General features: G+C 51.3%; 1 protein-coding gene across 2 annotated transcripts in view; it reads right to left on the bottom strand.

Annotated features, from left to right (window-relative positions):
• PRKCB (protein kinase C beta) overlaps window positions 1-20953 on the bottom strand; it is a 97385-nt gene that overhangs the window by 21678 nt on the left and 54754 nt on the right. For both annotated transcript variants that reach the window (XM_071570778.1, XM_071570777.1), the window contains exons 6-13: window positions 16295-16451; window positions 15782-15916; window positions 13710-13806; window positions 11160-11306; window positions 5846-6019; window positions 2373-2464; window positions 1784-1846; window positions 155-293 (exon numbers count right to left, since the gene is read on the bottom strand). In XM_071570778.1, the coding sequence (XP_071426879.1) occupies window positions 155-293; window positions 1784-1846; window positions 2373-2464; window positions 5846-6019; window positions 11160-11306; window positions 13710-13806; window positions 15782-15916; window positions 16295-16451 (1004 nt within the window). The remainder of the gene's footprint in view (window positions 1-154; window positions 294-1783; window positions 1847-2372; window positions 2465-5845; window positions 6020-11159; window positions 11307-13709; window positions 13807-15781; window positions 15917-16294; window positions 16452-20953) is intronic.

Below are 20953 nucleotides of genomic sequence, written 5' to 3'. Positions count from 1 at the left end.
AGTGTCGAGAGGATAAACTTCCCAGGCTGATGGTGAATCCCTAATGTCCCTGTTTCAACAGGAAACTGCCCAAAGCAAGGTCATCCCATGGGAAAGAGCCCCAGAGAGGCTGCTGGGATGTGCCCAGAGCACCAGCTGCCTTTCCCATCCTCACCTCAGGCGCGATATAGTCCGGAGTGCCACAGAAGGTCTTGGTGGTCACCCCGTCCCAGATGTTCTCCTTGCACATCCCAAAGTCTGCGATCTTTATGTGCCCCTCACTATCCAGCATCACATTGTCCAGCTTCAGGTCTCTACAGAGCAAGAACAAACCTGTGACACAACACAGAACACGCATCTCCCAACTCCTGGAGCTCTGCTGGACTCCTGAGCTCCAGCTTTGAGTCACATCCAGACTCTTTGTAGGATAATGTTTGGGGAAATGAGTAAAAATAAGTCAGTGATCTGCCAGGGTGGAGTGCTTATTTTACTTTTAACCCACAGGAATACCATGCTGGGCACACTGCTTTGAAGTGTATGATGGAAAATACTCGTCTGGCAGGAGATGGATCCAATCAATTTTTTTTTCAGCTCCTATGAAAATCAAAGCACACTTAGAGCTTCCAGTGATGATGAAGCACCTACTCAGCACAAGTCCCTGTCTCACCTGTGCTCTGTTCCCCCATACGTATCAGCTGTTTCTCCCAGATTCTCATCCACAGAATGCCCGTTTGTGGTACCCAACCTCCCAGAAGCATTGCTTGTTCCACTCCCAGGACAAGCTGCAGGGATGGATCCAGCTGCAGAGCAACAGATCCAACTCCAAGCCCCAACCCAGAGGTGGGCGCTCCAGCCTCAAGGACACTTTTGTAGCAAACACTAAGTATTTTGGTGCAATTTCCACATTCTTGCTGGTTTTAAGACTGTTCCAATTATCATGACAGTGCTTAGAAGCCTGACAGGCCAAAGGCAGAAGGACATGAGCTGGGATTCAGATCCAGAGAAAGGAAGGAAGCAGGGGCACTAGGGACTGACAAACCTAGAAATCTCCCTGTAGCAGCTGATGGCAAAAAACATCCCTCACATCAAGTTTGCTCCACTTCTTTCATCTTCAGCATCTCCCCTTGCAGGGCACTTAATGGTATCTGACACTCATTAGGATGCTCTGCTCCACCCTGGGCTCTGGGAATTCTCCCAAGTAAGGAAGAGCAGCAAACACTGGTTTCAGAGCTAAACCAGCAGTCTCTGAGCCTGGCCTGGCACGTGGCAGTGACCCAGCTCCTCTGGATGCTGGAATCATATTGGGAATGGCAAAGGAGATTTGGTGGCTGGAGCAGAAGTGACAGACTCGCACTGCAGAGCTTGGAATGAGCCACTGGCAAGTGTTTACTCCAGGGTGAATGGTGAGAGAGGTGCCCTGCAGGGAAATTTGGGGCTCAGAGCTTGTCCAGGCTGCCAGCAAGCACTGGTGTTGTGTGGAGAGAAACATATGGAATGGGGGCAAGAGAGAACCAGAGGCACCTTCCTATAAACCAGGATAAAGCAGGAACCTCCTCCAAACCAGCAGTGCCCTGAGGCTCCCAGCTCTTTCTGGGGGTGTGGAATGAGTTGATTGTTGGATGTGATCGTCTTAGAGGTTTTCCAACCTTAATGATTCTGTGATTCTGCCTGTAGGCAGCTGCCAGCCCCTGACCATGGCACGGGCAGGGAAAGCCCTGGGCCAGGGCTGTGACAGGCTGGGAGCTCCAGAGCCTCTGGCCAGAGGTCCCAGGGGAAGAGAGGAAGGAAGAACCTGCTCACCTACCGGTAAATGATGCCTTTGCTCTGCAGGAAGAAGAGGCCAATGGCTATTTCTGCTGCGTAGAATCTGAAGAAGGTTTAAAAGGAAGACTGATGATTAAAGGCAATGAATGGAAATGCAAACCTTTCAAATCCAACTGCAGTGAACGAAGCATGTGAAAGTTTTCAGGAACACATCCTGCTCTGTGCATCCCACAGGGGACAGGAGCCCAAAGTCATCAGTTAACACTTAGGTTGGCCACTCCAGCAGAGAAACCAAAACCTATCGTCCTTATTGTCCCCCAGGGAAAGACCAGGCAGAACACAGGCCTGAGATCTCCCAGGGAGCCTTCAAACCTCCCAGACTTGTGCTTTCATTTATATACGTTTATTTATTTAGCTCAATTATTTACAGCTGCAATGTACCCCAAAGGTGAGATGGAGGTATCAGAATCCTTGGCAAAGAAGTCTCCTGCATCTTCCCATTTCTTCTGTTTCCCCTCTGTTTCTGCCCAGGAGCTGCACCACAAAACCTGTGCCTTGGGCTGTATTTCCAGACACATGACACAGGTACATCCCATACCTACCCCAAAATGCCAAACTATTGCACTTACACTGCATGGGGCTCCTTGAACCTCCCAACCTGCTGGATCTGGTACATCAAGTCCCCACCATTCACATATTCCATCACGAAATACAGGCGATCCTAAAGGAAACCAGAAGCAATTAGCAACAGGATTATCAGAGCAGGGAACCTGCAGGGGCCAGAAACAAGGACTGACACGACTGGCAGCTCCAATCTGTATTTCCATGGCAATACAGACATCATCCCTGTGCTCCCCATGGGGTGCAGGGGGCTCGTGTTCATACAGAGCCCAAAAGTACTGATTCCTTTGCAATGCCCAGGACTGAAGCTCTGCACCTCTGCAGACAGTTCCACGGAAGAAGGCAAGTGGAGCAATCCCTAAACCAGAGGCTGTTCACTTCCCAGGAATGCATCAGCTCTTCTTCACAGAATCTGTTTTCAGAGTGTTGATCAGCCTTGCTGACATTTCCCCACACACTGTGCAGCTTCAGTTCAGGGATGCATGGGAGACATGAGCACCTCTAGCTGGGACCACACTCATCCACATCCACCATGATTTGTGCAAACACCAGGAGGATGTGTGACATTCCCAGCCCTCTCCTGGGACAGGAGTGCCAGCAGTGCACAGGTCTTCAGGGGACCCAGCATCCTCTGGTCAAGTTGGGGATGCAGGAAGGGGCTCTCCTCACTCCTCCCAGCCTGGTCTTCACACATGATTAAATGAGTCCAGAGGAATTCAGAAATGCTCTGAGGGCTGGAGCTCCTCTGCTCTGGAGCCAGGCTGAGTGAGCTTGGGAGTGTTCACCTGGAGAAGAACGGACTCTGGGGAGACCTTAGAGCCCTTTCCAGTGCCTAAAGGGGTTCCAAGAGAGCTGAGGAGGGACTTTGGACAAAGGCATGGAGTAACATGGGCCGATGATACACAGGAGTCCAAGGACACCCCTGTGCTGGCCCCATCCCAGCCCACGGAAGGAAAGACACAGGCTGGGGCACAGCAAAAGCTGCAGGTTGGCAGTTCTACATAATAATTCATAATATTTCCTCATTTCCTCCTTAAATAAGCCTTGCCCTGCTTTTCAGACAGGAAGGACAAGGAGATCAGAAGAGATGCAAATGCAGCACCGCCATAACAAGGGCCAGAGGAACTGGAGCTGTTGGCTCCTGCCCACTGGCACAGCCCACCTGGGCAGCGGGGCAGCCCCAAAGGGAATTAAATAGAGCACCAAAGGGGCAATTGGGCTGTGTAAAACAAGTGACACTGATGGGATAGAAGGGAAAATTCAGTATATCAGCTGCCTGGGGATTTTGGAGCACCCCACTCTGTAAAGGGCTGCCCCTGCCAGGCTCTGGCCAGCCTGGCAGGGAGGCACGTGCAGGCAATGTCACCTTGAGCAGCCACTGCCACGGCAGCCAGGCTGTGGCAGCCACGGGAGAGCACAGCAATGCTGTGCTCGGCTGCAGCTGCTGCCTAAATATATCGATCTGCTTCAAGAAGGAAGAATATTAAAAAGACGGTCTCTTGAAACAGCCAGCTGAGCTCTAAAAGCAGGATCTGAGCTTTCCTCATTTGGGTGGGGAAGGGAATGCTGGTGCTTCAGAGGAAAATGCCATGACTAAAGCAGGCAGATGGCTGGGCAGCCCACGGGCTGGGAGGGAGGGATGGATGGGCACAGAACGCTGTCCTGGCTCCTGTCAATGGCAGAAAGGACGGCGTCTGTCCAAGTCTGGAGCATCCAAACTCACTGAGCAACAGCAGACTCTGGAGATGTAAATCCCACTGCAGTGCCTGGCATGGAGCTGGTAACACCCTGCTTTGCTGGGCAGACAACATGCAACTCCCAGGACTTCTTCCAGTGCCCTTCTCCTAATTAACTGCTCGTTTAGTCTGTCCCCTGCCCAACTCCATACTGGGAACAAGAGGCAGAGCCAGAACAACCCCACCCTCCTCCTTATTAGACAGTAGGAAGAAATCCATCCCTGTGAGGGTGGGCAGGCCCTGGCACAGGTTTGCCCAGAGAAGCTGTGGCTGCCCCATCCCTGGAAGTGTCCAAGGCCAGGTTGGATGGGGCTCTGAGCAACCTGGGCTGGTGGGGGGGTGTCCCTGCCCAAGGCAGGGGGTAGAAGTGGATGATTTTGAGGTCCCTTCTATGACTGATCATCCTGGTGTCATTGCAGTTGCTGTGCCCTTCGTGCTGTGCCCCAGAGGGAATGGAGGTCACCAGTGAAGGCACAGCTCACCTGGGGACACCCAGAGCCCCCTGGCTCACACCCCTGCCTGGAGCCCAGCATCTGACTGGGCTTTCTGGGGCAGAGCACCCCAGGACCCCCCAAGCACAGGCATCTCTCGCCCTTCAGCCTCAGGCAGGAGCTCTCTCATTACTCATCTTTACTTTTTCTTTAAAATGCAGCTTTAGGGCTCGTCTCTCCCGAAGCCGCTGAGCCAACAGCCTCGGCTGAGAATTGTGCTCTGGACTGTGCTCCCAGAAATCAAAGTGCTTTGTGCCAGCGTTTGATAATACACCCTGCTATACATTTTGATTACATTACAAATACGATTACTATTAAGCTACTATAGGTCTGCCAGGAATAATCCTGCGCTGACTCACTTCAGATGCCAGGCAGAGGCTGTGTGAAATAGCTGCTCCTGCCACATTCTGATTACTGTGCTGCAAAGCCAGGCCGTGGGCTTTAAACACACTCAATGTGTTTGGTAAATGAAATTTCTAGAATAATATTAAAATGTAATCCTCCTGGAAAGCATTGTCATCGTTCTAAAGGACTCTGCTGATTCCCTCTCCTGGTTCCCACTGACAAGTACCTGGACATTCTCATTCATAGGTTGCTCAAGGGCTGGGCAGGGGTTGTGTTAAAGGTCCCCTGTCCCCCTCTCCTCTCCTGACTCATACAAACCCAATCACATGCCCATTGCAAACTGGATTTCCTGTGGTTTGGATTAGGTTTCTCCCTTCACTCGGCGTTTTGATCACAGGGATGAGTCCTAGGAAAAAGTGCAGCACTTTGCTAGTGAATCATAAGGGATGTTGTGGGCTGGGGGTATCTGAGTGGCTGGGGGTGCTGGGAAATCCCTTCTAACACCATCAACAGCTCCCTGATGAAAACTTCTCAGGGTGCAGCTATTGTGCATTACACTCTCATTTCACACACCCACATTTTGTCATGGAGGCACTTTTGCCAGAGAGCTGGACAAGCTGTGATGTTGCCAAGGCAGAGAATACAGGGCTGCTTTGGCAAGAGCAGCGACGTACAGAGGATCAGGGAATCCCAGAATGGTTTGGGTTGGAAGGGACCTTAAAGATCATTCAGTTCTACCCCCTGCCATGGGCAGGGACACTTTTCACCATACCAGGTTGCACTAAGCCCCATTTAACCTGGCCTTGAACACTACTGCAATCCATTTGACAAGTGTCAGGCTCCCAGGGCTCAGGGTCCCCAGTCCCTCCTGTCCCTTGTCCAGGGACAAACTGTGGCACCAGCACTTACCATAGTCTGGAAGCAGGAGTGGAGCTGGGTCAGGAATGGAGGCTTCCCAGACAGAGCCAGGACACGTTTTTCTACCATTGTGCACTCCACATCATCATCCTGGATAACAACATCCTTCTTCAGGATCTTCACAGCATAGAGCTCATCTGTGCCCTTCCTCTCTGCCAGCATCACCTACACAAGGGAAAGTGTAAGTGCAGGATCAAGGGAAACGTGCCTTGAGCTTAAATAGTTAAAAAAGCTAATGGCTTCCTTATTATCCTGCAGCTCCTGTTAAAACCCTGAGAAGAGTTTCAGGTGCCAAATGATGTAGAAGGTTACCAGGGCTATTGCCAAAAGTACAGTGAGTAACAAGTCCGCTCCCTCACCCACCCTGTTGCCTCGAGGAGCCCAGCCCAAGGTTTCGCTGATTCCTGAGCCCAGCTTATCCCCCAGCACCCCTCACCCCTGAGTCAGGGCCCAGCTCAGCACCCTTGGAGTGCCACCAGCACTGGGGGAGGGCACATCAGGAGTTTGAACACATAATCAATCAAATTACAAAGTGGTAACATTTTGAAGTGGAAAAGAGTCAGTCTATAGGGAATAGTTACAAAAAACTGCACAATTTTCTCTGCTTCACCCTTCCCTGCAATGACCAAACCCCACTGTGTGCTGGTCCATCTCCCAGCCAAAACCCCTCTCAGCCAGAAGATCCATCCAACCTCTCATTTCAGAGCAGTCTTACCCACTTACAGGTTTATTTATTGCAGTAAATGGGATTCACTGCTTCTGCTTGTGCAAATCCCCCAAGTAAATCCCTTCAGCCCAGCGAGGGTTCCCAGCCCGACCCACCATGCTCCATCAGCCCAAGCTGCTCCTTGCACTGCCAGCAACAGAAAGACTCTGAAACCACACTTTGCTTCCCATTTTCCCTCCCTCATCACGTTGGATTGGAGTGCTGGGTGGAAGTGAATCGCTTTTCATTTGAAGGAGTCAGCAGAAATCCTCCAGTCACATCGTGAACGGCAGCTCGGGTGTTTGGAAATAAATTACGGGAAGTCAACATCAATAAGGTGCAACTGAAATGCACTTCAGGCTGGGGCAGACTGAAGTGGGTCTCAGGGTGACTTTGAGACACTAAGGACAGCAGAATTAACCCTCTTGTATTCCAGCCCTGGCACAGCTGCCCAGGGCAGTGGTGGATTCCCCATCCCTGGAGGGGGACATGGGTTAATGGTGGCCTTGGCAGTGCTGGGGGAACATTTGGACTTGATCTTGGAGGGCTTTTCCAACCTCAGTGATTCTGTGATTCTATTCTACGACACAGCCTGAGGACCAGGGACAACAAGGCAGGGACACAGTTCGAGGGCTGAGGCCTTCACTGCACACCCACTTGTCTGAGTGGCAGTCCCAGCAGAAGCAGGAACAGCCCTTTCCGCAGCTCTGGCTTGTTCGCGGCACTTGGCGATGGCTGGGGAGGGTTGGCTGTCCTTGACATGCTGCTTGTCAGGATTAGCTGGGAATGGCACTGGGGCTCCTCAGTGCCAAGTGCTCTGGAGAAGGTGCTGACATTTCCATTTCCATCAGCGGGGTGGGGCTGCCAACTGACCTCTCACAGGGCTGAGCCGTGGGCTGATGGAATAGAAGGACCTCGGGAATAGATTTATTCACTCACTGATGCTTGAAAAACTCTGGGAACCCAGAGCAGCTTGTTGTCCAGCTGGGATGGAACCCAGCAAGGCACAGGGACTGGAAACAGCTCTATGGCATTCCATGTTTTTCTGCCAGGGGAGCAGACACAGCTGCCTCATGTGGAGTCTGTACCTCTGCCCTCCCTTCTGATTCTGCCCAAACTGAACTGTTTTGGTTCACTGCCTCCATTTATCACCATTTTTACACAAGTTGAGCTTTACAAGGTGCCATACACAGGTGCTAAAACCAGGGCTGATTTCTAAGTGATAAAAGCAGACAGGCTTTGCTGTATGAAACTGGTGGAAAAGAAGAAGAAACTGCTCCAAGAACACAGTTTGTGGGAAAACTAAACCTGCTACCTGGGAGTAAAGGGCATTATATACAGTATCAGTGATATACAGACCTGCCTTGCTATCCATAACCCTTTCAGAGGAAAGTTAACTAAACCAGGGAGCCTGTGAGCCTGGCATCTGCTGCTGTCCTGAAGGGACCTGGCTCCCACCCCACCCCACTCTGCAGTGAGACACAGAGGTTGGCTGGGGTACCACCACAAATGCAAAAAACTGCTCGAGGGCATACATGGGCTGGGAATGCTTCATGCAGCAGCTTTCCAATGACACTGCAACCCCCAGCACAGCTGAGCCAGCCCTGCTTCGCTGAGATGTGAAAGGCAAAAGGACTTTCCAAGCTGCTGAGAATGAGCTGGGTGACACACATGGGGGAGTGGCCGAGTATGAAGTGCGTGCTGGGGAGTGCAGGGATGACAGAAACCCCCCACTGCTGTACCCCTCAGTCACATCTGGACTGTATGCATCCCTCCTGTATTAAAGAATCACAGAATCATTTAGGTTGGAAAAGCCCTCCAAGACCATGGAGTCCACCCTGTGCCTGATGCTCACCTTGGCAAAGCCCTCCCAGCCCATGGAGCCCACCCTGTGCCCGATGCCCACCTTGAACCCCAGCCCAGAGCACTGAGTGCCACAGCCAGTCCTGCCTTGGGACACCTCCAGGGATGGGGACTCCAAACTTCCCTGGGCAGCCCCTTCCAATGACTAATGATCCCTTCCATAAAGAAATTCTTCCTGATGTCTTCCTGATGTCCTGATGATTGGAGGTGTTCAAATATCAAAAGATCAAAGCAGGCAAATGCCCCAGCAGAGTTGGTGATGCTCTGACATGCACAGGATGTGGTTGGTGGCAGAGCAAACAGGTACCCAAGTGCACCCACACCCAGGTGCCAGAGACTGGTCCCTATACTCCTGCCACATTTCACACTGAGAAGGAAGAGGAGAGCATTGCACAGCTTGAAGATTATCACAGGACATGAAACCTGCCCTCCATTGCACTGAAATCCAGCGCCACAGCAGCCAAAGGCTCCACCCTGCTCAGCAAAACACCACAAACCCCCCCAGAAGCCTGACAGCTCGAGAGCACGACAGATTGATTAGCTGCAAAAATATGAGCAAGCCACCTAATTTCATTTTCCTCTATTTATATTACAGCAAAGCAAACCCAGGGTGGGCTGTGCCAAGTGCTGTCTCCCTCCGTGGGAAGGCCTCCTGCCTGTGCCAGCCCCTGGAGTGCTGCCACCAGCCACGGTGGGACCCGCAACCGGGGGAGCCAAGGAGACCCCAGGGCACCCCAGGGCAAACAGGGCCACTCTGTGTCCTGGGGCTGAATGCACCAAGCCAGGACTGTGCACACCCAAGCCCCTGTTTTCCAAACCAGATCCGTTTTCCACACCCTAAACTGTGCTGCCTGGCTCGGGGGACCTCCATCTGCCAGCACACTCACTGGGAAGCAGATTGCATTCTTTTTGAATATTTTTTTGTGCAGAAAAAGCTGATATTTAACTTGATTTATTCCTGTAATATAGAGTATTTGTTTGGGAATGCTTCAGCATAAAAACTGGAGATATTCTGAATGTAGAGAAAGCAAGTTTGTGAAACTCCACTGAGGCCAACATATTGGTACTCCTGACCCTGGACAGCTGGAGTGTGGAGAGGGGAAAATACTGAGCAGTAAATCTGAGATCCTGATGCCAAAGGGTTAATAAAGAGAGACAGAGACTCACTAAAATAGTGTGATTATAGCCCAAGAGTTCTCCCAGTCAGCAGGGACTGGGAGGAGGGAGGCTGGCAACAGGCAGCCAGCACAGGAGCAGCTGATGCCAGCCCTGGAGAAGGATGGACACGGTGCCAGCCCTGGAGAAGGACAGCAATGCCATGAACACAGCCAAGGGCTGGGGCTGTGCAGGCAGCTGAGCCTGGGGAGCTGGGCTCCTCTCCCCGCTCTGGGCACCCCTGCCTGGCTCCCTGCAGACACCTGGCACCTCTGTCCCTGCACAAAGGCAGGTACAAAGTGTCCCCCTGTGCTGTGCCACCCCGGTGTCCCCGTGCCAGGATGCTGGGGCAGGGGGGATGCCTTGGGGAAATGCAGGCACACGTGAGGGTGAGGCTGCATCTACCCGGAGAAACGAACAGTGCTGTTTTAATTAGCGCTAATTAGCATATTTATAACATTCTGTTCCAGGGAACAGTTTCTGTCACACATCCCCTTATATAAGCCACGGAGCCAACTGAAGAGTTTGCTAATGTTTCTCAAATTCAAGGAAAGAAGGTGGGGGGGGGGGACACGATGCACAACCACAGTCTCCAGATGCCAGGCACTGAGTTTAAAAGGGATGAGGTGTTGGGAGGGAGGGAAAGGGGACATGGATACATTTCTGTGTGAGCAGCCTGGCCACGAGGCTTTCCTGCTCCCCAGGATGCCACCCAAGGCAACAGGGTCTGATGGCCAGTTCTGGGCAGGAACCCCAGGCTGATGCTCTGGGTGTTGGGGATCACCAGGACCTCCCTGTTTTCCACCTGTCACAAGCATTTTTATGGATCTCTGAGCTCTCCACCTCCACAGAGGGAACAAACACCTGTAGAGAGGCTGGGACCTCCCCAAGCTCCATGGCTGGCAGGAGAAGGCTGGGGGAGGGAAGAGGTGTGCCTGCTGCATCCCTGTGCTCCGGAGCATCACTCCCCTGCACACCCTCCTCATCTCTGCTACCTGCCCAGGGAACGAGCTTCCTGGAAGAGCAATACTCCCTGCAATTAAGGGGGGATTCACTAATGAGAGTGGTGTTGGGTCAGTCCCCACAGCAGCAGACCCCACACTGGTGGTGTCCAGTGAGAACCACCCACTTCCCGTGGAGCCCCTGGAGAACTGGGATCTCAGATGGAAATCATGAGAAAGTTGGAAAGACCCCAAGAAAAATGAAGCCTCCAAGTCATATAATTATCAGAAGAATGAAATTCTGTTACTGCTCATGGCCAGTCTGGGAATTTAATGAAAATGTTCCCATAAATTTGTAATTATTAGGGAAAAAAAAAGGCCAAAAAAAAAAGAGCTTTAAAGAGACAGCTCAGCCCCTGCTTCCCAAATTAGACACTTGTTTTTTGTGATGGTCTCCTCAGACACGTCAGGTGTTCACTGCTGTGACACAGAGGTCACAGTCCAGAAGGAGCCAAACTGGGCTCCCACACTGACACCAGTGCTCCCAGTCACAGCAAGGACAGGTCACACTGGAGCAGTCACATGGCCACAAGAAACTCCTGTTAGATATAGACAGTGTCAAGGCAAACATGCACCTCACCTTCCCAAAGCTTCCTTTTCCCAGCACCATCAGGAAGTTGAAGTCCGAAAGCTTCATCCGATCTCTGCTCCCATTGTTGTCAAATTTGGAAATGGCATTTCTTGTCTTCTCGTCCACGGCCTTGGACCCGGTTCCAATCTTGGCTCTCTGCAAAGGTGGAGGTGGGACAGAGAGAAAGAGCAAACATTACTGAAAACAGCCAGCAGAAAGGGTGTTACAAACCCAGCAGGTGCTCCCAAAACTCCACCTTAATCAGCTCTTTCCCAGCTCAAACACCACCCTGAGCTCTGGGAACCTTTTCCGTTGGTGTGATGGGGACAGCACCAAGAAGGGCACTGGAGGAGTTACCAGCCCTGGCACATGGCATGGGTCAACTGCTTCCTCTGTCAGAGCAACTGGGAACCAATTCTGCCCATGGTCACCCCTCTCCCCATGCCAGCAGGACATGGCAGCCTGCCATGCTCCCCTGCCCCAAGCTCCAGGTCATCCAAAGCAGAGAAAAGAGGCCTCAAAATAAGCTTCTGTCTCTCACCTCACCAGAAATGGACAGGTGAATATCTCACTGAATATTTCACAGAATATTCTGAGTTGGAAGAGACCTACATTGAGTTCAACTCTTAAGTGAATGGCCCATACAGCGATTGAACCCATAAGCCTTGGCATATGTGAACATATTAAGGCAAAACACAGGACTTTTTATCCAGCTCCACCTCCATTACTCCCCTCATGGGTCCCTTCCAACTTGAGATATTCCATGACTACATCTGATGCTGAAGAGAATCTCAGTCCTGTGCCAGTTCAGGTTGAATATAGGAAGACCCAAATCCACTTGGAGCAGCCCAGCATGGACAGCCCCTCCCTTGCACTCCCCAACCACCCCCACAATCACAGCTGCTCACTCACAAGTCCCCCCTTATTCAACACCAAACCCCACCAGTGGCCCAGCACCTCCTCCCCAGGGCAGGCGCCGTCTGACTCGCTGAACCACCGCTCGTAAAAGCCCTCTCACAATTTATTCCCTTTTAATTTATAGAAAGATGTGGCAGTGTGAGGCCTGCACCGAGCTCAGCCTAGCATGAAATTCCATTAACCCGATCCCGGCGGTTCAATCTGGCTGCTGCTGGCAGCCCCTCCAGACAGCACCTCACGGGGAATCTCAAGCCTTTACTGCTGCTAATTGGTTCTCACAAGGTTCTCCCTGCTGCTGAATTCCCCACTCAAGGTCACCTGCAGCACCTACAAGCATCTGAAAAGCTCCTGCACTGAAAACCAAAGGAATGGTCTCTGGGATTTTCCAACACCATTGGTGTGACCACAGCTCTGCCCTGGGAACAGGCTGGAGCCCAGGGGTGGGACCTGATGCTGTCAGTGATGCCATACACATCCTATCCTACTTCCCAATGGGAAAATATTCACATAGTGCAAAGGGACTAAAGTCATGTCTCCCAAAGCACAAGGGGTTTCCTCGGAGTCATCTTTAGGCTTTTACAGCGTTCCCAAAAGACAGGGATACCCAGCCAGGCACTGCATTGACAACCAGCTCAGGTGACCAAGAGCAGCTCTGACAGTGTCAAATGTGTCTCATTGAACCTGACCAAATCATAGAATTACAGAATGATTTGGGTTGGAGGGACCTTAAAGATCATCCAGAGAGGATGATCCAAGAGGGGCAAAGAAGAGGGTTTTCATTTGCTCCATCCCAGCAAACCATTCAGCCTCAGGCACAGCACCAGCAGACACCAGGTGAGCACCTGGCACTCAGATGTGAGGGTGTCTTGGGGTCCCTCCTGTTGCCTTCAGCTGCTCCTGAGGCTGTGTCTGAAGAGGGGCCACTCCAACACCAGCACGAGCCATGGCCCAGCTGGGAGGGGATCCCCTGCCCATAACACCAACTTCCTCACAGGGGAGGAGGCAATCAGGGAAGACACAGCAAGGGGAGGGCACAGGGGTACTCTGGCACCTCTGGACTATGTATTTTCTGATCTGTAGACCACTCACTGTCTGACTTCCAACACACCATTTTAACACCACTGGAACATCATAAAACACAACAAAGGATGGTTCTTAGTTCTTTATAGAGCCAGCAACCATTAGTTGCAGCTACCTGTTGTATTAGAACTGTCTTTTCCTTGATATTTAGGAAAGTTGTATATATATAAGTAAGATTAAAGAAGAAAGGAGAACCCAGTCTGCTACAATTATGGAGTTTATGCTGACAACCATAAGAACAATTCTTTTATGTATGGCTCATTGCATGTAAGTCTCCAGATGTACCATGCTCATTCCCAAGGTTCTGGGGAGACTTTAGCTACACTAAAAAATGGCAAAGACCTGTTATTTCAGCAATGTCTGGATCAGTCATTCAGCAAGACCTTCCATGGCCTATTAAATCATAAATAGACATTTCCCCTTGGAGCCCCTTTGGGGAGCTGGACCCTGCTCCATGTTTCCTGTACTGCCAGGGAAAGAGCTGACAGGGAAAGCCCCTTGATGAGGGCATGGCAGGCAGGCAGCAAGGAAAATTCCTGAGTCCAAGAAAAATCAATTCACCTCAAATTTCTGCCTCAGTTCCTCGTTTCCTTCTTCTCCCTCGGGAGGCACTGGGACGTTGAAATACTCGCCCTCCTCCTGGCTCAGCAGCTTAAACCTGGAGGGACAGAGTGAGAATGTCAGGTCAGGATGGCAGGTGGGGCTGCAGGTAGGACCTTATCTCTGCTCCAAGCAGTGCATTCAGGTGACCCTTGCCCAACGTCAGAGGAACCCCAAACCATTCCCCTCAGCAAGCCCCAGACCCTCAGCCATGTGGAGGGACCCCCACAGCCCAGGGAGCACATCCACTGCCTGCTGTGCGGGGCACACTGAGCACTGATGTCACCTCCACATGAATCTTGACCCCAAAACCCAGAGAGAAACATGTCTGTCTTGGGGATGGGCACAGGCACAGGCGTGGGCAAACCCCCTCTCCATCAGCTGCCCCACAAGGACAGCACCTGGAATGTGCCAGTGCCAGGCTGCCACTGCCAACCCTGAGAACACAGAATAAAAAAAAGGAAAAAAGCTTAAGCAGCAATTATCAGAAATCATGAAAATGCCACTCAGATCCAAAGCCTTTCTCCCCACCAGAGGTGAAGCACAGCTCTGGTAGCAGAGGCTCTGCAGCCAGGAGGGTTCTCAGCTGGGTGTTATCCCAGAGGCTGCTCCGAGCAACAAAGCCCTGTCTGCATGACACAGGGACAGGCTCTGCCTTTGAGCTTGTTTTCTCCATTAACTGCAGTTGTTTAGCTATGAAATATAGATCAGAGCTCCTGCTCCTTTCTCCAGTTTACTTCAACCAGCGCCATGACAAGGAAAATTACTTAGATCTCCACTAACATGATTTTTAAAAGCCTGGAAAATGCTTATAAGGGCTTTGGGCTGTGTCAGAAGCCAGCAGCACATGACACACATGCATCCTTACAGGTGACTGGGAACTTGGGGGGAAGTGACAGCCTCCTGCTGTTTTCCAGGAGAGGAGCCATGTCCCCATCAGGGTCTGGTTGGTGATAAGGCAGCTGAAACCTGCCACGTGCCACTGTGCTGTATTGGGTGCTGCCCACCTCACCTGGGGCAAGAGGGGGCTGGACAGTGACAGGAGCAGCCCAGCTCTGCCCTGGATGTGTAGAGTGGGGGGCAGTTGGTGCCCCCTCAAGCACTTTCCAGCACCCTCTGGGTACCCAGACCACCTCATTCCTCCTCCTCCTCTCCATTTGCTGCTCAAAGAGAGACACATCCAGCTTCTACAGTGGGAAGATACAGTCTGGGCTATTCACTCAGCTTGTGAATGCAGATTAATAACATGCAGGGTTTGGTTTCCAAAAGACATCTAATATCTCTTTTCAATTATTACACTCGCCATGGACAGGTAACACAGCCCTCAGGCACCAGTGCCTGGGGAAAAAACAGGGAAATAAAGCACTGTGTGTCCTGCTGGGGGAGATAAAATGAAAATGGAGAGACCCGTTCAGGGGTGTTACAGACCTGCTGTGTTCATTACTCGCGTGGTAACGAGTGTTGGTAATTACACACTTTGGTAGTTCCTCCTTGTACTGAGCTGTGCCCTCCACACTGGCACTGCAGCCCACGTGCTCCAGCCAGGAATCACAGCCCAAGGTGTCCCCACCAGCCCCTCACAGCCCTGCTCTGCCATGTGCCTGAGGAAGCCACAGTGCCTCCCTGGTACAGAAATGGAGGGAATTCAAACAAATTCACCCTTGGCAGACGATGGCAGGCAATGCTGGCTCCTCCCAAAGCCCTGGGAGCACCATCCCTTCAGGCACAGCAACCCTGGCTCTGTGGGAGGGAAAAGCCCCACAAGCCCCCTGAGCAGCCCTGCAGGGAGCAGGAGGACACACAGAGGGTGATGCTCAGACAGCCCACACTGGGCACACAGGTGTTGTCTTGGCTCCTCTGGGTGCCCCATGGACACCCCACCCCAGTGACCCTCTCCAGCCTGGGAGGTGGAGCAGCACTTTACACAGAGCCAGGACAGGTGGGCTGGTACAAGGGGCTGCCACATCTCCCACCCCCACCAACAATCTGGGCCGCTTCCTGCCCATGGTATTAATGAAACAATTGCATCTTACCATCCATCCACTCCTGACTTCTGCAGCTCAGAGATCCCAAAGGACAAGGAGCCCATGAAATCATTCCTGCTGGTCAGATCCCAGTCCCAGATCTCCACAGACAACCGCCTGTCTTTGTCTGCCTCTTTCAGTTGGCTGGAGGACAGGAAAAGAAAAGGGATGGTTTTATCCTGGAAGATGTCCCCCCACCATGTCCCTCCAGGCTCTGCAGGAGGGCAGATGCAAAGCAAAGGGACAGTCCTTGATGCCTGTTGAAGTCTCCAACAGTTAATTTCCCAACCACATTTGATTCACATGAAGAGCACAGAGTACCTGCCCTGACACACTCAGCTTTGATCCAGGTCAGGGCAGAGGTTTAAGTGTTTCTGAGTCACATACTGAATAAAAAGAATCATTTCTCAGTCGAATCAGTTCAGTGCCTCTGAATAATTAAATGAGAGCAAATACAATCACATTAATTCTTGAGGGTGAGAAAGTTCAGTTTACAAATTTAAACATTTTCCTTGTACTTACAATTTAAATGTCTCGTTCCACTCAGGATTCAGGGAGCACTTGATAGTTTTGGTCTTCTGTTTGCTTTCATTTTTGGGGTCAGGGATTAGTTTAAGCTTCACGTAGGGATCTGACAAGCCATTAGGGTCCATAGGAACTAGGTTTTTAGCATCTCTTACTGGGGAAGAGAAAAAGGATTAAATTCAGTATTCCAATTATAAAAATACCCGACAACTGACAACTTCCCTGTGTGCCAAGAGTAAAGTGTGAAAATAGTGATTAAAACCAGAATTAAACTGATCTGTGCAGACATGGGCATTACATGAGGAATGACATAATTAACGCAAAGCAAACGCGGCTCTCGTGGATGGGGGAGGCTGAAGGGTCGACTCAGGAGATTATTTTTACTTTCTCTTAGGATGATTTGTTGTTTGCTCCCAGTTTAAAGCTGATTTGTTTCCTCTTGTCCCTTGGGAAGCAGAATTGCGTGGACAGGTGAGATGAGGTACCCAAAGGCACCAGCACAGCAGCTGAATCCAGCACCGACCTCCCTGCTGGGCCCCCCAGGCTCAGCTGCCATGGCCCTGAGGGACCAGTGGGATGCCCACAGGGCATCATCACTTGCCCACTTGGCAGCATCACCCTGGGTCTGGAAACTGAAGTATCTCCTGTGGGAAGCAGGAGCAGAGAGGGAAGAGCAAACCTGAGATGACTCGGTTGCTTGTAATTGGATTGCAACTTGGACTAATTAAATACAACCAGGCTGAGCTGAGGCTCTTTGCCTAGATTAAATCAAAAATGGTCTGTCTGCCAGGAGAAGGGTCTTATCTCCTCTCCGGCTCGAGTGGAGATATCAGAGATGGAAAGCCTGATGGCCACAATAAAGCTGAGCTGTAACCTGGGGAAGAGCTGCTTCAAGGAAGCCCAGAGCAAAGCTCCTACTCCCCAGGTCCAGTGCACACCCTGGGGAACAGGCATGGAGGGTTGTGCCACGTTGGGAACAGGGAACTCAGTGCTGCCTGAAATCCCACCAGATCCCACAGCAGCTCTGCTGTGAGAGCAGAGCTTCACCCATAACCCCAAGGAGGAAGAGAAGAGGACTCTGGCTGTGTGTGCAGCACCACAGGACGTCAGAAGATACTTTAGAGTCAGAAGAGTAAAATCAATTGCCCAGTTCCCAACTCACCAGTAAGGCATTTCTGATGAGGCTGGGAACCAGAGAGTTTTGAAAAGCAAATTAATGCCCCAAAATCTGCCATCTAATGCTGTCCTGCTGAAGCACTGCCCCATTTCCAGCTCCATGGAATCAAACTTGTAGCCAAAATGCAAATGTGCATTTATAAATGAGCTCATTTATCAAACGTGACAGCCCTGACAGCAGCTCGTGAGACAGGGAGAGGTGTGAGCCTGCTGGGAACCACTGCCTGCCCACTGCAGGAGCCAGGCAGCCCCATCCATCCTGTAGCTCTGGATGCTCCTCAGACCCTCGGGATGAGGCAGCCACAGGAGCCAGAGCCACCTCCTCCCCTCTGGCAGAGGGGGAAGGAATGACTTCATCCCTGCCACTGGTGCACAGTGACCTCGCTGGGGATGCTGTCACAGAATAACTGAATCCCACAATGGTTTGGGTTGGAAGGACCTTAAAGATCATCCAATTCCACCCCCATGCCATGGGAAGGGACACCTTCCACTAGCCCAGGTGGCTCCAAGCCCTGTCCAACCTGGCTTTGGACACTTCCAGGGATGGGGCAGCCACAGATCTCTGGGCACCCTGTGCCAGGGCCTGCCCACCCTCCCAGGGAAGAATTCCTTCATAATTTCTACTCTAACCCTGTCCTCAGTCAGTGTGAAACCACCACCCCAGGACTCCCTGTCTGCCCCCCCTGCACTGCCAAGGCACAGGGAACGACACTCCCAGTGCCCTGCTGAACCAGGGCCTCTCCACACCCTCCCCCAAGCTCTTACTGCCTTTTATTACCTTCCTAGCTTTAAAATTATCATGAAAATGTTTTTACAATCCCCCTGCCCATCTGCAGCACTGGAGCTGTGAGAGGCTTAGGAAAGAGGGAGACAATCCACTCCCATGGCCACTTACCTTGGGATGTTGTGACACCAGGCACCCAACGGTGCCCAACCCCAGGGCAGGACAGAGGGCACAGACCATCATCCCCCACCTGCCCTGCTGTCAGCAGAAATGACTGAGGTCCCTTCAGGCCTCCTGTGTGAGCAGCAGAACCAGCCCAGGGGCTGAAAGAAGCCGCTGGCTCTGGGGTCTCACACTGGCTGGTGTCCCCTCACCAGCAGGAGATGAAAAATGATGTCACACGGAATCAGCTCTGACTCTGCTCTGTATTCCTCCATCCCAACAGCCAACACATTAGTCTCCTCTGGAGACTAATGAACAACCCCCATCATTTGTCAGGGCGTCCTTCGCTTCTTTAAGGAACATGAGAAGTAATTCCTGACCCTCGCAGTTAATCAGTTTATGCCCTGAAGCATGAGATTTGATTACCTCATGTTATTATCTCAGCGTGCAGGCCTCAAAATTTCATTAATGGGAATAATTTTATCTATTCATTTAAAAACACAAAATGCTTCTGCTTGACCTTAAGAAACTTTCTGACTTTTCAAGCAGAAATCAACAATTAAGAGAAGAGAAAATAAAAATCTGAAGCAGCAGTACCTCACAGGGGAGATGCACTCCTTCCTCTCCAGTGTTTATGGCATTTATTTGACAGTTAAATTTGATGTAAAATAGTTCTACATCTGTCATATCCTGACAGTTTTGTGCATCATTAAGAAGCAGCAACATCATTATTAACAGCGATGAGTAAGAATAAGACAGTCCCATTTAAAGCAGGCCCTAAATCACTGTGGGTACCAAGTCTGGCCAAGGAGACGCCACTGAGGTCTCAGGCCATGGGCAGGATGAGGCATCGATAAGTCTTGGACATCTCTGGCCTGGGAGCTTGTGGGGGCAGTGCTGGCAGTGCCCTCCTTGGAGATGGCACCTGCTCCCCCTGGCAGGGCCAGGGCAGAGAGAGTTGGGTGAATGACACCTGAACAGTTTATTCTGCCAAATTTGCAACAGCTTCCCAATAAATGATTCAGACAAGTTGTTTTCATTACTCAGGCAGCCATAACTGTGGGAATGGGCCTGGGACAGCCCCTTCTGCTCCCAGGTTTCCGAAGGCAAGAGTAACACGCTGGATGAACAAGGACCAGAAAGGTCTTTGACAAATATGCCACAGAAGTGGGGTTCACTTCTATGTTAAATAAAAAAAGCCTACAACAAACCAATTCCTGCCCCACTCTCCAGACAGCTCCCATGGGCTGTCACATCCCTTCCCCTCCTCTCTGAGCACACATGGAACATGTTCAGTGCAGGGAGTTCTGCTTCTCACTGTCCTCCAGAGGAAAAGGCCCTGGCACAGGTTGCCCAGAGAAGCTGTAGCTGCCCTATCTCTGGAAGTGTTCAAGGCCAGGCTGGACAGAGCTTGGAGCAACCTGGGACAGTGGAAGGTGTTCAGGCCCACGACAGGGGTTGGAACTGGAAGGTCCTTAAGCCAAATCATTCCAGGATTCTCTGGTTCCATGAAAAACCCTTTCAAAGCCTGGCTCACAGCAAGGAGAGGTCAGAGTTGTGTCACATCATCCCAGCCCATCACCACTCCATGGCTATGCCAGTAGCACCCCCAGTTCCACACCTCCTGTGATTCTGGAGAGGGGAAGGCTCTTGGGCTGACCTGCAGCACTCATCTTCCTCCCCCCAGGAGCACACAACATCTCTGGCCATGAGCAGCCCCACCCCAGTCAGCACCCAGCACTCTGATTAACACCCTTGTGAGTTAAAACATTTAATTAATATGCTGATAAGAATATATTTGCACATTCTCATACAATGGAAAAGGCACAGAAGTCATTATGGCTGCATCTGCCTGGGCCCATGATTATTAATTAACACACTTCCAGCTCATTTATCTAATCACGGCATAATTGGTTTCAGTTTTGGCCAATGTTTTCCTCCATCAGCTCAGTAAATAGCAAAGCTCTGGTCCCAGCAGCCTCTGCCACACTGCAGGAGCATCAGGGGTGCTGTGGGTGCTAATGAGGGGCTCAGCTCTGCAGCCACCAGGGCACAGCACACTGCCAGGACTCACAAGAGAGAAGAGGAACCCAACATGGTGCCCAAGCTCAGCAGCCCCTGCACCAGGACAGGGCACACTCTCTGCCACACACATGCTCAAAGCCCTTAAACATGCTGAAGAGTCTCTACCACTCAAAACAGCCCCAACCTCACAGCATAAACACCTCAAGGCCTTTCTTCATCGTCTTAAATCCTTTCAGACTTTCTAGTTTTTAGATCTTCTCTTTTTTACAGCACCACTTCCCTGAGAGAAGCGACGAGCACATGATGGGACGCACCTCCCACCTGACTGGTGGGAAGAGCCAGCTCCTGGCTGCTGGACAGGAGCCACGCACAGAGTCCTCAAAGCAACTTCCATCTTGGAGCAGAACAGCTTTAATGGACTCCTAGCCCAGCCCTCACATTCTCCCACTCCTCCATTTCCCAGACTCAGATATTCATGGCTGTTAAGACGACAGGCTCAGAATAATCTGCATTCGGAAGCTTTTCTATTACGGAAGCAAAAACGCACAACGCCTTGATGACATTTTAAT

This window comes from Pithys albifrons, chromosome 16 (genome assembly GCF_047495875.1).
Source record: "Pithys albifrons albifrons isolate INPA30051 chromosome 16, PitAlb_v1, whole genome shotgun sequence".
Taxonomy (NCBI): Eukaryota; Metazoa; Chordata; class Aves; order Passeriformes; family Thamnophilidae; genus Pithys; species Pithys albifrons.
Note: the sequence above shows the minus strand (reverse complement) of the source record. Positions and strands in the feature narration are given on the sequence as shown.